This window comes from Mytilus californianus, unplaced genomic scaffold (assembly GCF_021869535.1).
Source record: "Mytilus californianus isolate M0D057914Y unplaced genomic scaffold, xbMytCali1.0.p SCAF_1, whole genome shotgun sequence".
In the NCBI taxonomy this organism is placed as follows: domain Eukaryota; kingdom Metazoa; phylum Mollusca; class Bivalvia; order Mytilida; family Mytilidae; genus Mytilus; species Mytilus californianus.
In genome coordinates this window covers 97,276,201-97,294,366 of record NW_026262581.1, presented here as the reverse complement: position 1 = coordinate 97,294,366, position 18,166 = coordinate 97,276,201, and the positions used below count along the sequence as shown (strand labels likewise).

General features: G+C 33.5%; 1 protein-coding gene across 4 annotated transcripts in view; it reads right to left on the bottom strand.

Moving 5' to 3' along the window:
- LOC127726702 (carbonyl reductase [NADPH] 1-like) overlaps positions 1-18,166 on the bottom strand; it is a 47,381-nt gene that overhangs the window by 16,372 nt on the left and 12,843 nt on the right. For 3 of the 4 annotated variants that reach the window (XM_052234166.1, XM_052234172.1, XM_052234179.1), the window contains exon 8: positions 14,978-15,041. In XM_052234166.1, the coding sequence (XP_052090126.1) occupies positions 14,978-15,041 (64 nt within the window). Of the gene's footprint in view, positions 1-13,059; positions 13,293-14,977; positions 15,042-18,166 lie in introns of those variants that run through there. The other variant, XM_052234189.1, reaches the window with a different exon arrangement.

The following is an 18,166-nucleotide window of genomic DNA, read 5'->3' as shown; positions in this document are numbered from 1 at the left end:
AAATTTGAAAGGAATTTGATTTTGGGAGGATTTTGAAAATGAATATTGTATCCGCTGAATAAAATAAGCATGCGTAGCAACAGTTGAAAATGAATAGTCAATCCGTACAGAGGTAGTACATGTAGGTCTAAATTTGAAAGGAATTTGATTTTGGGAGGATTTTGAAAATGAATATTGTATCCGCTGAATAAAATAAGCATGCGTAGCAACAAATGAAAATGAAAAGTCAATCCGCACAGAGGTAGTACATGTAGGTATAAAGTTGGAAGGAGTTTGATTTTGGGGAGGAGGATTTTGAACATAAATATTGTATCCACTGAAAAATGAATATTGTATCCACTGAATAAACATGATAAAATAAGAATACGTAGCAACAGATTAAAATGAATAGTCAATCCGCACAGAAGTAGTACATGTAGGTATAAAGTTGAAAGTTATTTGATTTTGGGGAGGAGGATTATGAAAATGAATATTGTATCCACTGAATAAAATAAGCATGAGTAGCATCAGATGAAAATGATGAGTCAATCCGCAAAAAATCATCCTGTCCCCCGGCTACAATTGTTAAATTATTATTGCCAATACGCCATAAATAGAACAGAAATTCATTTGATTAGCTGTTACAGCTGTGTCACAAAGTATTGAAGTTTTTAGATTTCTATTTTAGATATTTTAAAAATAATTCTGCAATGTGAGTTTTCATTCTACCTTTGAAAATACAGTTGATTATGTGAACAGTTTCTGATCAAGTCAAATTGGTTAGAATAAACAAAATAGTAAATGTTAGTGTTAAAGTTAATAAAAGGATATTTGGTATACACAAGCAATAATGCAACGTATTGACATACATTAAAAAGTGTGAAGGAAATATTTTTTGGACGAATGGATAAACTCACAGACGGACAAGGTGAATGCAATTTATCTCCACTCTAGATATAATAAAAACACATTTACATAATAATTTACATTTCATCTATGTTTGACGTTCTTTTCCAAAATAACTTATTCATTAGATAAGGTATTAAAAGCATGAAAAGCAAGTAAACTTTTATTTTTGTATTGACAGAAATGTACATGTCTGCTTCAGTGACTGCACTGTTCTAATTTGATTGGCTCTGAAACTCCGATGAGTTTAGATAATGATTAAATTGTATCATATACATTTTTTTTTTTCTTAGATAAGTAAAAATATTTAAGTAATTATTGTACACATGGCCAGTTACTGTAAACTCAGAAATTATTGCGTGCATTTATTATTGTGATTTTTCAAGAATGGACAAAAATGCTAGTTTAATTATTTTGACTTTTGCGATTTCGAAAAGAGTTCTTATTATTTGGATACTCACCCTGTCGCATTAGTCGCATTAATAAAAACCTCGTAATAATTTCTGGATTTACAGTAATTCACACAGGTTTACTTTACCAGATTACATGTATATTCACCCCTCTTACATGCACAATCTTAGTTAAAATTTACTAAGCAGGAACAGGGAAATCCCCTACATATTGCAATTTTGTCTGAATTAATTGAAGTTTAAAATTATTGTCTCTCATCATGTCTTCTTTTGAAAGTCCTCCATGCCAATATTAGGATAGTTTGGAATGCATTTCACAGAACTTACACTTTTTGTTGAATCTGACGAACTACTAGCTAGGCATAGTTTGAGTTTCTTCGTGAGTACTGTCACAATATTTTGACTCCATACTGGGAGAGTTAAACAGATTAGCTTCTGATTCTGATGATTCCATTTCGTTGGAATGTCTTTTTTCGAAAAATTAGAATAAATTTATTAACACAACAGCACATTTTACTGAAAGAAAAATACGTAAAAGTCAGGATAAAATTGTGATTACCCCTTGCTCTCTCTCTCTCTCTCTCTCTCTCTCTCTCTCATCATGCATATGAATTTTTTTTTAAATTTTTGTGTGTGCATGCAAGTACGTCCACACCAGCCTTGTGTATATACATGTATATATTATTTATCAAAATTGCATAGACCTTAAGCCTAGATGGTCTACTCGTACACACCAGCCTCATGTATATATATATATATTTATCCACAGGAAAATTTGACACTGCTATAAATATCGATGTAGGTGCGAAAAAATTGCCTACAGCCATACATCAATGTCTGATATTTGGAGAATATACATTCATAAAAAATTTACAACTTTCGGCATAATTTTATACTGATGTAAATACATGTACACGAGTGAAAAAGTATATTTTACCAAAACGCATTTATCTAGCAGGTCGAACAACTGATGTTCTTAAACCCTTGCTGACTGCCATTGGCGATTGCCAAATAAACGGATCACAAGATGTAAAAAAAATAGATTTTATTAATAATTTATTACCAAAAAGAAAACAATAAACTTGTGGATAAGATGGTATACGGCAAACATGAGGCGCAAAAATTTGTACACCATATCCGGATTTCGACAATTAATGTCTCTTCAGTGATGTTAGGAATCGAAACGGTATTTGGAAGGCCATATATTTTACCTCAATTCAGGATAGACTCTTGAATTTTGAAAGAGTCAAAATAGGATGAACGGATAATTCAAACCCGAGGGAAATATAATACAAGCCCAAACGAAAAAATATAAACAAGTCTAAATTAAAAACAACGTTCAAACCTATGATTGCGTTGTAAAAAAACCGCAAGTTTTATACGTGTGCATGCAAAACAAATTTCTTGGTAGAGGGGTCTAAATACAGCACAAACAACAATTTCCAAAAGACCAAATGAGTGAAAAAGTATATTTTAACAAAACGTATTTGACTAGCAGGTCGAATAACCGATGTTCTTAAACCCTGCTGACTGCCAAATAAACGGATCACAAGATGTAACAAAATAGATCTTATTAATAATTTATTACCAAACAGAAAACAATAAACTTGCGGATAAGATGGTATACCGCAAACATGAGGTGCAAAAATTTGAACACCATATCCGGATTTCGACAATTAATGTCTCTTCAGTGATGTTAGGAATCGAAACGATATTTGGAATGCCATATATTTTACCTCAATTTAGGACAGACTCTTGAATTTTGAAAGAGTCAAAATAGGATGAACGGATCATATAAACCCGAAGGCAAAATTAATACCAGCCCAAACGAAAAAATATAAACAATTCTAAATTGAAAACAACGTTCAAACCTATGATTGCGTTGGATAAAAACCGCATGTTTTATACGTGTGCATGCAAAACAAATTTCTATTTCAGTTTATATTTTTTCGTTTGGGCTTGTATTATATTTTCCTTCGGGTTTATATGATCCGTTCATCCTATTTCAACCCTTTAAAATTCAAGAGCCTATCCCAAATTGAGGTAAATTATATGGCCTTCCAAATACCGTTTCGACCCCTGACATCACTGAAGAGACATTAATTGTCGAAATCCGGATATGGTGTACAAATTTTTGCACCTCATGTTTCCGGTATACCATCTTCTCCACAAGTTTATTGTTTTCTGTTTGGTATGAAATTAATAATTAAGATCCATGTTACATCTCGTGATCAATTTATTTGACAATGGTCAATGGCATTCAGCAGGGTTTAAGTACATCAGTTGTTCGACCTGTTAGTCAAATGCGATTTGTTCAAATATACTTTTCACTTTTTTGGTCTTTTGGAAAATGTTGTTTGTGCTGTATTTAGACCCCTTTACCAAGAAATTTGTTTTACATGCACACGTATAAAAATTGCGGTGTTTATCCAACGCAATCATAGGTTTGAACGTTGTTTTCAATTTAGACTTGTTTATATTTTTTCGTTTGGGCTTGTATTATATTTCCCTTCGGGTTTGTATGATCCGTTCATCCTATTTCGACTCTTAAAAATTCAAGAGCTTTTCCTAAATTGAGGTCAATTCTATGGCCTTCCAAATACTGTTTCGACCCCTTTCATCACTGAAGAGACATTAATTGTCGAAATCCGGATATGGTGTACAAATTTTTGCACCTCATGTTTGCGGTATACCATCTTCTCCGCAAGTTTATTGTTTTCTGTTTGGTATGAAATTAATAGTTAAGATCCATGTTACATCTGGTTAACAAATTTATTTGGCAATCGTCAATGGCAGTCAGCAGGGTTTAAAAACATCAGTTGTTCGACCTGTTAGTCAAATGCGATTTGTTAAAATATACTTTTCACTTTTTTGGTCTTTTGGAAAATGTTGTCTGTGCTGTATTTAGACCCCTCTACCAAGAAATGTGTTTTACATGCACACGTATATACAACCAAGTCTAAATTGAAAACAACGTTCAAACCTATGATTTCGTTGGATAAAAACCACATTTTTATACGTGTGCATGCAAAACAAATTTCTTGGTAGAGGGGTCTAAATACAGCACAAACAACAATTTCCAAAAGACGAAAAAGTGAAAAATTATATTTAAACAAAACGCATTTGACTAGCAGGTCGAACAACTGATGTTCTTAAACCCTGCTGACTGCCATTGGCGATTGCCAAATAAACGGATCACAAGATATAACAAAATGGATCTTATAACAAATTTATTACCAAACAGAAAACAACAAACTTGCGGAAAAGATGGTATACCGCAAACATAAGGTGCAAAAATTTGTAAACCATATCCGGATTTCGACAATTAATGTCTTTTCAGTGATGTTAGAGATCGAAACGGTATTTGGAAGGCCATATAATTTACCTCAATTTAGAACAGACTCTTGAATTTTGAAAGAGTCGAAATAGGATGAACGGATCATATAAACCCGAAGGAAAATATAATACAAGCCAAAACGAAAAAATATAAGCAAGTCTAAATTGAAAACAACGTTCAAACCTATGATTGCGTTGGATAAAAACCGCAATTTTTATACGTGTGCATGCAAAACAAATATATATATATATATATATTGATTTCAATGTGACGGTAATAGACACTAAAAACATTTTATAGTTTTGAATGTTTTTTCACCTGTTTAGTATGATAAGGTGGAAGTTTGTTCTTATTTCAAGATAGGGGCACTCAGCATATATTTATTTGTGCATGTACATGTACATGTAGTGACATTTTTGCTAACTATTTTTGCCACAATTTTGTATAAGTTTTATATACATATACATTTTATATACATATAATATAATCAATTGACATGTCTATTTTCAAAACCTCCGATCCATGTAGTTCGGCATGTTTGTTAGCAGTGTTCATGAAGGGCCATTATAACAAAGTATATCACTGGAATGAGCTCTCTGTCTAAGTGTATTATTAAAGTGCTTTGCATTGAGCTCAGTTCATTGTTATGCAAATGCATTCTTTGTGAAATTGAGATTCATAAATAGACAACCATATCTACATACATGTATGAACAACTGTAAAGTAAGATCATTGAAATTGTCAGTACAAGGAATTATTGAAGCAGCATCCACAGAACATATGTAGTTAAAGGGAGATTAAAACATTTTATTTACATGTGAACTAAACATTTTGCATCCAGATAGCCAAATAAAAAAAGCGCATTGAAATATACCAAACATTGCTACCTGGAGTATGATGCTTGGTGGTTTTGTAAAAGAGGGGCGAAAGATACCCGAGGGAAAGTCAAACTCATAGATCGAAAATAAACTGACAACGCCATGGCTAAAAAATAAAAAGACAAACAGACAAATAATAAAACACAAGACACAACATAGAAAACTAAAGACTAAGCAACACGAACCCCACTAAAAACTAGGGGTGATCTCTGGTGCTCCGGAAATGTAAGCAGATCCTGGTCCATATGAAGCACCCGTCGTGTTGCTCATGTTATAACGAATCCAGTAAAGAGTCTAATTCGGTAGGTCACATTCGTGGTGAAAAAGGAAGTGGATTGTAATTACGACATAAGGAACATATCCGATATCATCTGTGAAACGGTTATTCCATAACGGTCAACCAACTCGTGATGGCGTCCGTAAAATTTACGAAGGGATGACTTCAACTTCACCATTTAGAACTCTTGGTTTAAAAGCTTCCTTGTGAGCAGCAACCCTCTATCAAGGAAATCATGATAGGAAATACAAGCCCGGGAATATCGTATCAATTGGGAGATATATACTCCGTATGCAGGCGCTGCTGGAATGTTGCTACATAGAAATGGAAAGTTCACAATTGGGAAGCTGAAATCATCTCTTTTGTCGTTTTCAACCGACCCTCATTTTCAATTTCTAGATGTAAGTCAAGATATGAGGCAGACTTAACTGTATCTGTTGTAACACTTTTTTAACCATCTGTACTGCCTACTGAAGAGTCCTGAGTGCAACTGGTCATTCATTCATACATATGGACGAAACTAACAAGGCCTAGTCAGTTCCTAAAACTATCTTCCATTGTTCAACTTTTATCATTCATTTGTTAATTTGTTAATTTGTAAATTTGTTTTTTTAGTTACCAGATTACAGCATTGTTTATTTTTATACCACAACAAAACTGCATCCTACCGGTTTCATTTTAATTTTATCCACATAACAAGAACCTTGAAATAAGAATTATTCTGCAATACCTTTTTCATTTCAAATACTACAGAATCATAGTTCATATTTCTTTTAGTCTACACTATTTATCATAATTTATATCCAGAAATTAAGAATCATAAACAAATAAATTGGATATACCATGTTATTAAAATTATTTCATACTGGTAAATTTTTCTTTTATATGACCAGCCAGGCCTTGGAGAATCTAAGAAAAAGACATTTTCAAAGAAAGAATTTAAATACATGTGTAAAACAACAGGAGTGTACTTTCTTGCTAATCTTCCCCCATGTGCATGCCAGGTATTATCATCACTTTGAACTATTGGACATCATCTAAGAAACAATTTTGAACAATTAAACGAAATCTTTTACTTATGATACTGGGATGATTCTTAACTAATTTACAGTTCCAAGTAAAAAATGACCGCCACAACGGACATAAATAGAACCATACTAGAGGAACATATATACAGGTACTCATAAACCACCTTGCATATTAAAATCAAATAATGCAGAAATGCAGCTAATGTGTTCCTCTACTAATTTTGTGTTTTTGTTTTTATTCAAAAGCAAAGTAGTGGAACATATTTTAACAGAATCATTTGGTAATCCATATAACATGTACAAATAGTGTTTCCTCCATGACAGTCTTGAACAGAAAAACCAAATATTGAATAACCGAAACTTCGAATTTTTTCATCATACTATCCACACTGATCTGTGTCCACACTTGTAAGATACAAAAAAATAAACATATGCCGAACAGGATCTGTCAAAATAATCATTTGTGGTTAACAGGGGGTTACAAACATATAAGAGAGGCGAAATATACCAAACGGACATTTAAATTCTATGAAAATAAACCGACAACGCCATGGCTAAAAAAAAAAAAGGACCAACAGACAACGAACAATACACAAAACACAACATAGAAAACTAAATACTGATCAACATGAACACCACCAAAAATTGGGGGTGATCACAGGTGCTCCGGAAGGGTAAGCAGATCCTGCTCCACATGTGGCACGCGTCGTGTTGCTCATGTAAGTACAAACCCGGTGATAAGTCTAATTCGGTAGGTCATATTCGGTGAAAAGGGGACGGGATAGCAGTTATGACAATTGGAACATATCCGTCGTCATCTGTGATACAGATATTCCATAACGGTCAACCAACTCGTAATGGCGTCCGTAAAATTTACAAAGGAATGATTTCAACTTCACCACTTTGAACTCTTGGTTTGATAGCTTTCTTGTGAGCATCAACCCTCTATCAAGGAAATCATTATAGGTAATAAAAGCCCTGGAATATTGTATCAACTGGGAGATATATACTCCGTATGCAGGCGCCGCTGGAATGTTGCTACATAGAAATCGAAAATTCACAATTGGGAAGCTGAAATCATCTCTTTTGTCGTAAAGTTTTGTTTTCAACTGATCCTCATTGTCAATTTCAAGATGCAAGTCAAAATATGAAGCAGACTTAACTGTATCTGTTATCCTTTATTTCAGGTTCGATGGGATAGATGCATTTAACATAGTCACCACATTTTGAATTATTTAGGGACAGAACATCATCTCTATAGCGGCGATTGAAGTTTAAGGATACTGCTCACTTTTTTTCTTTCTTCATAAGAAGTTCCTGCATGAAGTCAGCCTCAAATGAATAAAGGAACAAGTCGGCAAGAAAAGGAGCACAGTTGGTTCCCATGGGAATGCCGGTTGTTTTTGAAAAACACGTCCTCCAAACGTAAAAAATATGTTTAAGCAGTAGGGCAAACTATGACCTACCAATTTAGGTTTATCCTGAAATTTGTACTTACAGTAACAACACGAAGAGTGCCACGTGTGGAACAGGATCTGCTTACCCTTCTGGAGCACTTGAAATTAACTTCGGTATTATGGTGGGGTTCGTGTTGATCAGTCTTAAGTTTAGTTGTAAATTGGGTTTTTTTTTAGTCTTTTGGACGTTTTTTTTATGAATTGAATATTTCTTCAGTATGTTCCGTCTATCTTTCATGAAGTGAAGCTATTTCTTTATTCTATATGGATCGCAGGGTTTGTTGGTTGGGCTGTGTGGATTCTGTGGAAGGTGTTCCCGTGTTTGTGGTGTATGCCCTTATTTTTGTAAATTATTGTTGTATTATTTTGAGAGAGTTGCCTACCTTAAGTTTACTCTGCTGGATAGTTGTCTCATTGGCAATCATGCCACATCTTTTTATTTATATTTTTTTCATTGGGAAAACAGCAAGATCAATATTATGTAAAATAAAAAAGAGAGGTTCATTGTTGAATAAAAAAAGTATTTAAAAAAAGTCGTGTGGTAATAGTTTAATTCCTATGGCCATGTTATTATATATTACAGGGGACCTCAACATCGTTCAAAACAAAAATATAGTCCGGTGTCGGAAATTAATTCATGTTTTTTATTTGAGTAGATGTATAAGTATTGTTGAGACTCGCATATCACATTTAGAGAACAGTTTAGGAATTTATTAAACGCTCATAAACATTTTTATCCTTGCCACATTTTTAATGTGTCTTTCCCATGCCACGCATATGTAATTCAGTGGATGTATCTGGTTGCTGTCTGCCACACTTTACTTACGTGTATTGTTTATAGCATAAATCTGGACTTTGTCTATAGTTGTCTCGCATGTCGGATCATTTTAAAGCTTTCCATATGGTTTGGGTTTTGATCATTTTTGAAGGATTTACAGTGTTGTTTACATCCTTTTCCTGTGATTTCAGTTGGTTAGTCTTATTTAAAGATATGAAAGCATTTTCATGGGCTGGTGGGGAACGGGTTGTCTTGAGAAAGCTTCAGAAAGCGATGGAAATCATATTGACAGAGACAATTTCTGTCAGGGGTTGGATAGGAATGGGTGTCATCTTGAATCCCCGACAAATTAAAACATTCTTGCCCGGATCCCGAAATATAATCATTGATTCCCGAGTCTCAATAAGTGTTAATCTTCAATTCCCGCAAAAATAAAGGCCCAAATCCCGACGTCCCGAAAAAAGGTGCATCTGCTCCTCACTGTACGGTTTGAGATTCAACGATGATTATGTAACTAGTAAGATCTGGTATTGGACGAAAAATAGGGAACTACCTTCATTTTCTAACGAAAGACAAATGTTTACCAATGCTGGGTTGGAAACGGTCCTTAAGCCAAGTTCAAAATGTATACATATAAATTGGTCGATTATCGGAATTTTATCATTTGTACGTGCTACGTCATTTTGTTTCTGGGTTGTTGTATCATTGGCCAACATACCACATCTTCTTATATTTTCATATGGTCAAACTGCTTCGAAAATATGTTATATGTAGCATTTATATTTCCAGAAATACAATCCAAATCAAATTTGTGAAACAGATCTAGAATATAAAATATACGTAAAAAGCGGCTTAAATACACATTTCTCGAAAAATTCTCCACAATCTTTATGCAAAACTATAGTAAATGTAAAATTCATTTTACAATGTAAATCTCTAACAAAGAAGAACACAAATTCATCTAAAGAATAATCGTGGTAAGCCTATATCGGACGATTGTACATTTACGCGCAGTTGTAAAAACAACCACTACCACAAGGTCGATACCTTTGCTTGTGAACTATTAGTCCCCAAGAGTATCACCAACCCATTATGAAAATACGGATTTTGTTAGATTAAAATTTGCAGTTATAACATTTTTGAAATCATTTATATTAAGGAATATATCTCCCACGTGCAAAGCTCTGATTCCTTGTCTACATTCTGCTATGGTCCTATTTGGTTTAAACAGCTCTTCAACATTTTTATTCGATTTAAGATTTTCAGATATTTCGGTCTAGAGCATCACTGAAGAGACATAAATTGTCGAAATACGCATCTGGTACGATAAGTGTTACTACTACTATTGGGTCGATACCTCTGTTGGTGGACACCAGCCCAGTAACCAGCACTTCGGTTCTGCCATGAATATACGCATGATGTTAAGTCTGATATTTGTCGTTTTAAAATTTTGGAATATATCTCCCTTGTGCAAAGCTCTGATTCCTTGTTCGGTTTTGACTATGCTTTATGTCCTTTTTGGCTTTATCAGTTTAAAAAAGCCCTTTATTAAAGGGTTATGACTCCTATGAGGAGTCAACTGACAATTTCGGTCATTTCACTTTTTTATAGATCTTGTCTTGCTGACCATTTTTGAGGCTTAAGGTTTCTATCTATGTACCTATCAGTTTCAACATAATAGGCAAAAACGCAAAAAATTATTAGTAAAAATCGACATTAAAGGAAAATAACTCAAATAAGGAGTTGACTGACAAATTCGGACATGTTGACTTATGTGTAGATCAGTTTTGATGTTTTACAGTTTAACTCTTTTTATTTTAGTAACGATAATATACAAGAATGGAAAACAATTCGTCGTTTAATGGGAATAACTTTTACAAGACGTCATCTGACAGGTTCGATGTAATAGACAGTATGTAGATCTCATCATTTTGACCATTTCTGTCGTCAAAATTTCTATAGTGTATTTTTAAAGGCAGTGGCTATTTTGCCGGCTCTGATTAAAATATCTTAATTCAAGCCGGCAAAATAGCCTATTTCTATAGAAATGGCTATTTTAACGGCACCAGCAATATAGTGAACGTGTTGCCGGCGCTGGAAAAATATAAAGATATGTTATTTTGCTGGCATAAGGTAAGCGGAAGCCAAGTTAAAAACTATTTTGTTTACACATATGCAATTCAAATAACTGACTATTATTTCAAAAGCAAGTTTAATTTAAACATTTTTGATTTTTGAAGCTATGTGATTGACTTTGTTATATTGTATAATGTTTAATCAAATTCATGATGCAATGAGATTTTTAACTTTTATTTTTTTTATAGCATACAGTTAAAAAATCTGAGATTTTATTTTTATGCATACATGTAGCATTAGACTGACTGATTTTAGAAAAAAATTCAATTACATGTTTAGATATGATTTCATAGCAATAAATGGATGCTCAACATTTTTATTTTGTTTTTTCTTGTTATAAATTCTTAATAATTATTTACACTTTGGCTGATAAATGTTTTTAAACGAGTATATGTGTCTCAATTATTGTTAGCTGTTTTCTTATTTAACTACTGGTATATCAGTAATTATTTGATTCTTTTATGTTGACAGTGCACATTTTCATAGTACTTTCTAAAAGTAAATATTACATTTCACTCTTTAAAATTACCGGCAAAATAACAAATTCACTATATTGCTGGTGCCGGTAAAATAGCCATTTCTATAGAAATATGCTATTTTGCCGGCTGGAATTAAGATATTTTAATCAGAGCCGGCAAAATAGCCACTGCATTTTTTAAAACAGAGTAAGAAACTGTCATTTTACCCCAATATTCTACCTTTATCCATGTCAACCATGTCGGACACAAATTTAACTAGATACTTCAATGAAGACTGTAACGTTTTGTTCAAATGGCCCAGTAATTTCAGAGGAGATATTTGTAAAAATTTAACGGATTACGACGACGACGCACGCCAAGTGACGAGAATAGCTTAGTGTCAGATAAGCTTAAATCTTCAATTATCACAACAATTCTGTCTTACCTTTTGTTCAAATATCTTAACTCTGGCTATCATTAGTTGTTACATTAGTTCTGGTACCTTCTTATTTTATATTTGTTGGGTCAAAGCAGAAATGAGTCTTTTGCAATTTATATCTTCTAGTCAAGTGGTTAAAAGTAATATTTAGCCAGGGTTTGTGTTGGGACAGTCATAATGGTAGGATGACTCTTGAGGTTGGGGAATTGTGATGGAATTTGCCTTCTTGAGAACAAAATACTTAGCCACATCTTCGCTAGCAATGGGATATGATACGACCTTATATATAGTAGCCCTTGGTTCTATTTATTTAAGTGTAAACAATTAATGTGTGCTTCGACAGGATTATCATAGAAATGTATTATCAAAATAAAAGTTGTAATATCATCTAACTCAGTAAAGTAATTATGAAATATGCACTTGATACAGTCATTTCGTTAAACTTGGTTTATGAATTTGACAGATCACGGGGTTTGTACTTACATGTGCAACACGACGGGTGCCACATGTGGAGCAGGATCTGCTTATCCTTCCAGAGCACCTGAGATCACCCCGAGGTTTTGGTGGGGTTCGTGTTGCTCAGTCTTTGGTTATCTATGTTGTTTTGTGTACTGTTGTTTGTCTTTTTCTTTGTTAGCCATGGCGTTGTCAGTTTATTTTCGACTTATGAGTTTGAATGTCCCTTTGGTATCCTTTACCTCTCTTTTATGACTTATCCTTACCATGGTTGATGCTTTGTATTTGAAACTCGTGATTTTTGTTTAATATGATTTGTTAACGGATTATGATACCATCAGGATAAACTTTGTTTGCAATTTTCAGTCTGCTTGACCTTCATTGACGTAATGTTCAAACGATTGAGAAAATAAAAGAACTTCAATGTACTTTTTAAAGTCGAGATAGTCTAAGGCGTAAATGTAACTTTACTCACCATTCAGTGACTGAACTTGAATGACTACACAAAGAAGCCAATCACTATGCTTTTTTACTTTTAATACATTATAACATATTCATCGTTATTTAAAAGTAATGAAAATGCAATGAACTCATTCAAATATCAATATAGATATGTTTAGAAAATCTAAGTTTTTTCATATATTTTCTTTCAACCTCATCCCCAGTTTTTGATCGTGCAATCAGATAAGAAGTTTCCTTTTGGACTTGTTGTTCCAGCTGGGAGTAATGCTAAATATACTGGTGTAACAGCACCTAAAATATACATTTTTTTTCATTTTTTTCAAGAGATCTAGTTTTTCAATTTCGAATTTTCAATCAAACAATTACATAAATTTCAGAATTTTTTCTGACGTCAACAGTTGGAGTCAAATTTTCATCAGATTTTGATAAATATTGTAAATATAAATGTTTAACTGTGATATGTTTTGTGGACACTTATTTATTCAATTGTTCATATATGTTATTGTGTTGTCTATCTTCAACTTATATTTTCATTATCTTACTGTTTTCTTCGTATTTCTTACCCCTCAAGGGTGACTGGGGAATAGAAATATGGTCACTACAGGTCTTCTTCCGACCGGCAGTAAAACCCTTGCCAAAGTTGGGCGTCCATTTGGCTGTGTGGGATGTATAAGTACGCAGTCACATCCGGTCAGAATTTGGACGTTAAATCCGATGCCTCGTGTAGAGAGAGTGTCACGCCCTCTGCACGTTAGGAACCCTTGCTACATCTCTTTGATGGTCCGTAGATGGCCTGTTGCCAGGCAAAATTTCTGTCCCTATCCAATTTATCCTCATTTTCCTGTGGCAGTCTAAATTTCACCTACCTTTATCCCGGACGTCCTCTATTACAGGACCTACCTATTTGTACTTATTGTTAATTTGTTCTCGTCCTGAACATGCATGAAATATTTGCCACTGCACGTTAAGCAACCAACAATCAATCAATCGTTTTTCTTACCTAACCAACGAAAGATAAAAGATCTCTCTATACGTATTCTATTCATCTATATCTTGAATGTAAACTTCTGTATTATAAAACAAGAGACTCTAAAAAGCCTGTGTCGCTGTCTTGCATCTTCAACAATGGCCATTGTTTTGTAAAAATCATCATTTAAGGGCAATAATCCATTCAGAGTTAACTCACGATTTCCGTCATGTTGACATACTTGTAGATCCTGTCTTGCTGATCATTTTTTTAAAGTTTCTATCTATCTATCTATAATAGTTTTCAAGATATTATGTAAATCATGGTAAAAAATCATAATGTAAGGGCAATAACTCTTACAAGGAGTTGACTTACAATTTGGGTGATGATGACTTAATTGTAGATTTTGTCTTGCTTATCATATTTTGCTATTCAGATTTCTATCTATCTTTTAGTTTTCAAGATAAATGGCAAAAATGCCCCCAAAAAATTAGGAAATCAGTCTTTTAAGGGCAAAAACTGCTGCAAAGAGTCTATCAACCATTTCAGCATTATAGACTTATTTGCACATCTTATTTTACTGATAATTTTTGCTATCTAATGTTTCTATCTATCTTAAAATTATAGACAAAAACAGGTAAAATCGTCATTTCATGGGCCTTACTTGTAGATCTTGTATGGCTGATTATTTTTGTTTTTATAGTTATCTCTAGCTATTGTGATGTTCAAGATAATAAGCAAATACACTTAAAGTTGGAAAAAATCGTCATTTAAACTCAAATAACTCAAATAAGAAGTTGACTGACGATTAAGGCCAAGTTGACTTTTTCTTTGGATCTTGCTCATCTTTGCTTTTTAAAGTTTTTCTCTATCTATTATAGTTTACAAGATAAAAAGCAAACATGAAAAAAAAATAGTAAAATTCATTATTTACGGGCAATAATTCCTATAAGGAGTCGTCTGACAGTTTTGATGTAATACACAGAAGTCAGTAAGAATATAAACGTACCTTCTTGTATTGTTTTGGGTCCTTTGTGAGATGACATGTCTGTTTGTACGAATCCTGGACAACACTACAAAGAGTAAATGTATTTTCGTCAAACATAACATCTGGTTATAAATAGAAAGAAGATACAATGGGCAGGCCAGTGAATAGGGTAATGAACAAGAAATGCTACCGATGACGTGCAAATAACACCCTACTCGTTATAAGACATTGACGAAAAATTCGATGTACAACAGACATAAAAAAAATTAAAGAACCTTTGTGAGCACGCTCACATACCCCACGCCCCCACATTGTCACTGGACAAACAAAATCTCACCAGGTTCCTAAGTTCAAAGACTCATAACTGTACAAAAGTCAAGTGATAAAAATTTTCTTGTGGATATGCACATTTACATATTGTGTCCTCATTAACTACAAAGTTTCATGAAATTCTGTTGTGTGGTTTCAGAGGAGTTGCGATGACAAACTGTTGCAGTAGTATATTGAGGTCAATAAGTTCAAAGTGGCATTACTCCTAGAAAATAATTGAATCATAATTTCCTGTCGATATGCGCATCTACATAGTATGTCCTTATTATCTACAAAGTTTCATGAAATTCTGTTGTGTGGTTTCAGAGGAGTTGCGATGACAAACTGTTGCAGTAGTATATTGAGGCCAATAAGGTCAAAGGGGCATAACTCCTAGAAAAAAAAATGAATCATAATTTCCTGTCGATATGCACATCTACATAGTATGTCCTTATTATCCACAAAATTTCATGAAATTCTGTTGTGTGGTTTCAGAGGAGTTGCGATGACAAGAACAGGACTGACGGACGGACGGACGGATGGACGGACGGACGGACGGACGGACGGACGGACAGACGGACGGACTGACGGACAGACAGACGGACGGATCAAAAACATTATACCCTCCGCAACTTTGTTGCGTGGGGTATAATAAAGACTTCAATTGTTAATTACTGTTTGCCATATTTGTTTTTCCTTTAGTATATGAGCAAAAATCAGTCGGTTTTCTCGTTTTAGCTTACTATACGATATAGGGATTGCTCATTTTTGAAGGCAGTACGGTGACATAAAGCTGCTTACATCCATACATGGATAGTTGTCTCGTTGTCAATCATAACCCATCTCCTTATTTTCATATTAGTTAAAGGAAGATTTGTAAAAAAACGCTAAGATATAAACTACTATTTGTTATTGAATTGACAATTTGTCTCGTTCGTATAAAAATATTATAAGAAGTGAAAATATTTCTTTGTGTCTAATTTGAGAATTTCGAAAATTTTCTTTTCTTCGTCAGTGGTGCTCGAAACAAAATACTAGTATTCCAACATTATGAAACATGGACGAGCAGTAAACTAACATTACATTACCAGGAAGCAAAACCTGATGAGGAACAAATGTGCATCAAGCGGATCACCTCAGAATTTTAAATGTTTTGGTGACCCACAGATTCTGAGATATCACATCTTCATAATAACATGCAAGAACAAAAACGCTGGTTTCGTTGGAGAAATCATCCGAGGCTTAATACACTCGACCAGCAATGAAACCAATGCTGAAATTGTTATAAAAAAACAACAAAATGTCAATATCAATTTGATGCGTTATATGCTCATTTTGAAATTTTGAAATTTTTCATTAAGTGGTGATCAAACCAAATATAGTTTCTGTTTTTGAAGCTGAAATGCATAACCACATTATTAAAGAAAGCCAGAAACAAGCAAAATAATATATTCGTTCGGGAGAGTAACATTTGAATCTGTCTTAATGTAAACATATGTTAATATATTTTCATGTGAGTCTTCACTGTAACATCAAATGTATATATTATATTGTACATTATATGATGGATGCCACATGTGGAGCAGGATATGCTTACCCTTCCGGAGTACCTGAGATCACACCAAGTTTTTGGTGGGGTTTGTGTTGCTCAGTCTTTGGTTATCTATGGTGTGTTTTGTGTATAGTTGTTTGTCTGTTTGTCTTTTTCTTTTTTGCCATGTTGTTGTCAGTTTATTTTTGACTTGGGAGATTGAATGTCCCGTTGGTATCTTTCGCCTCTCTTCTATACAAATATTTTTTTTCATGCTTGGAAATAAACGGCCTTCCAACTTCATATATCAGAATCCTATAACAAAATTCAATATAAAACATTTGTGGATGAAGAGCCGTACGTGTCCACTTACACAATAAAAGCAAAATCTTTAATTGTAATTTTCAGTGATAACACTACATCATCATGAATATATCAAGGACAGGAGAAAAAATATTTCAATTGGTTATAGTTAAAAGTACGCATTTGTTACACACTTTCATATAAATGTCTAGAAAATTCAGCTTTTTAGACTTTTTACGTATATTGGGACACTATCAAGGGTAAATTGTACAGAAACAACAAATTCGTTTTTAATCGAAGATAATGGAAAGAAACCCTTAATTTACGACCATTAGAGCATGGCTGCTCAAAAATAAGAGATGATAAATGAATATAGATAAAACAATTAAACTTTTTATAACAACGTTGACGGATTGGTTCAACAATTTAAAGGGTTATTTTGAAGACAAGTTTTTTATAGCTTCCTAATTAGGATTTGTTGGATATATGCGGATGCTGAAAGACTTTACTGTAGAATGCCTTGAGAAGGAAGATACAAACCGACCGGCAAATGATTTAACACATCACTCCAATTGTATAATAAGCAACTTAAACAAAACGAAATTTTTGATTTTAATCTTTACATCTGCTTCTTGTTCCCATATATGAAGGCAGTTCATTTAAAAAAGTTCAAACATCAAAGTCCATGTACAAATAGACAGATAAACATGGGATTGAAAGCATTCACAATATATGAAAAAACAGTGAGACCAGTTATCTAGACAGGGAATGCCCCTCCAATCTAAAATTTGTTGTTTTTTGTTAATACATTTTTTGTATATTGTATGTTTGATCTGAGTCGTGTGCGTTGAAGAAATTGTTGAATTTATTAAACGATTGCATGTAAGTATATCTGAGAAATATATGATCTGTAAGGTACGTTTTGTATGATAGTACACAATTTGTTACCAGTAAATATTTTTGTGAAAAATAAACCTATTGAAAGAAAAAAAACTGAAATATGATCACTCATATTTAGATGTTCCCTTTCACTATGGTTACATTTTTTAAACTTCTTATCATGGATA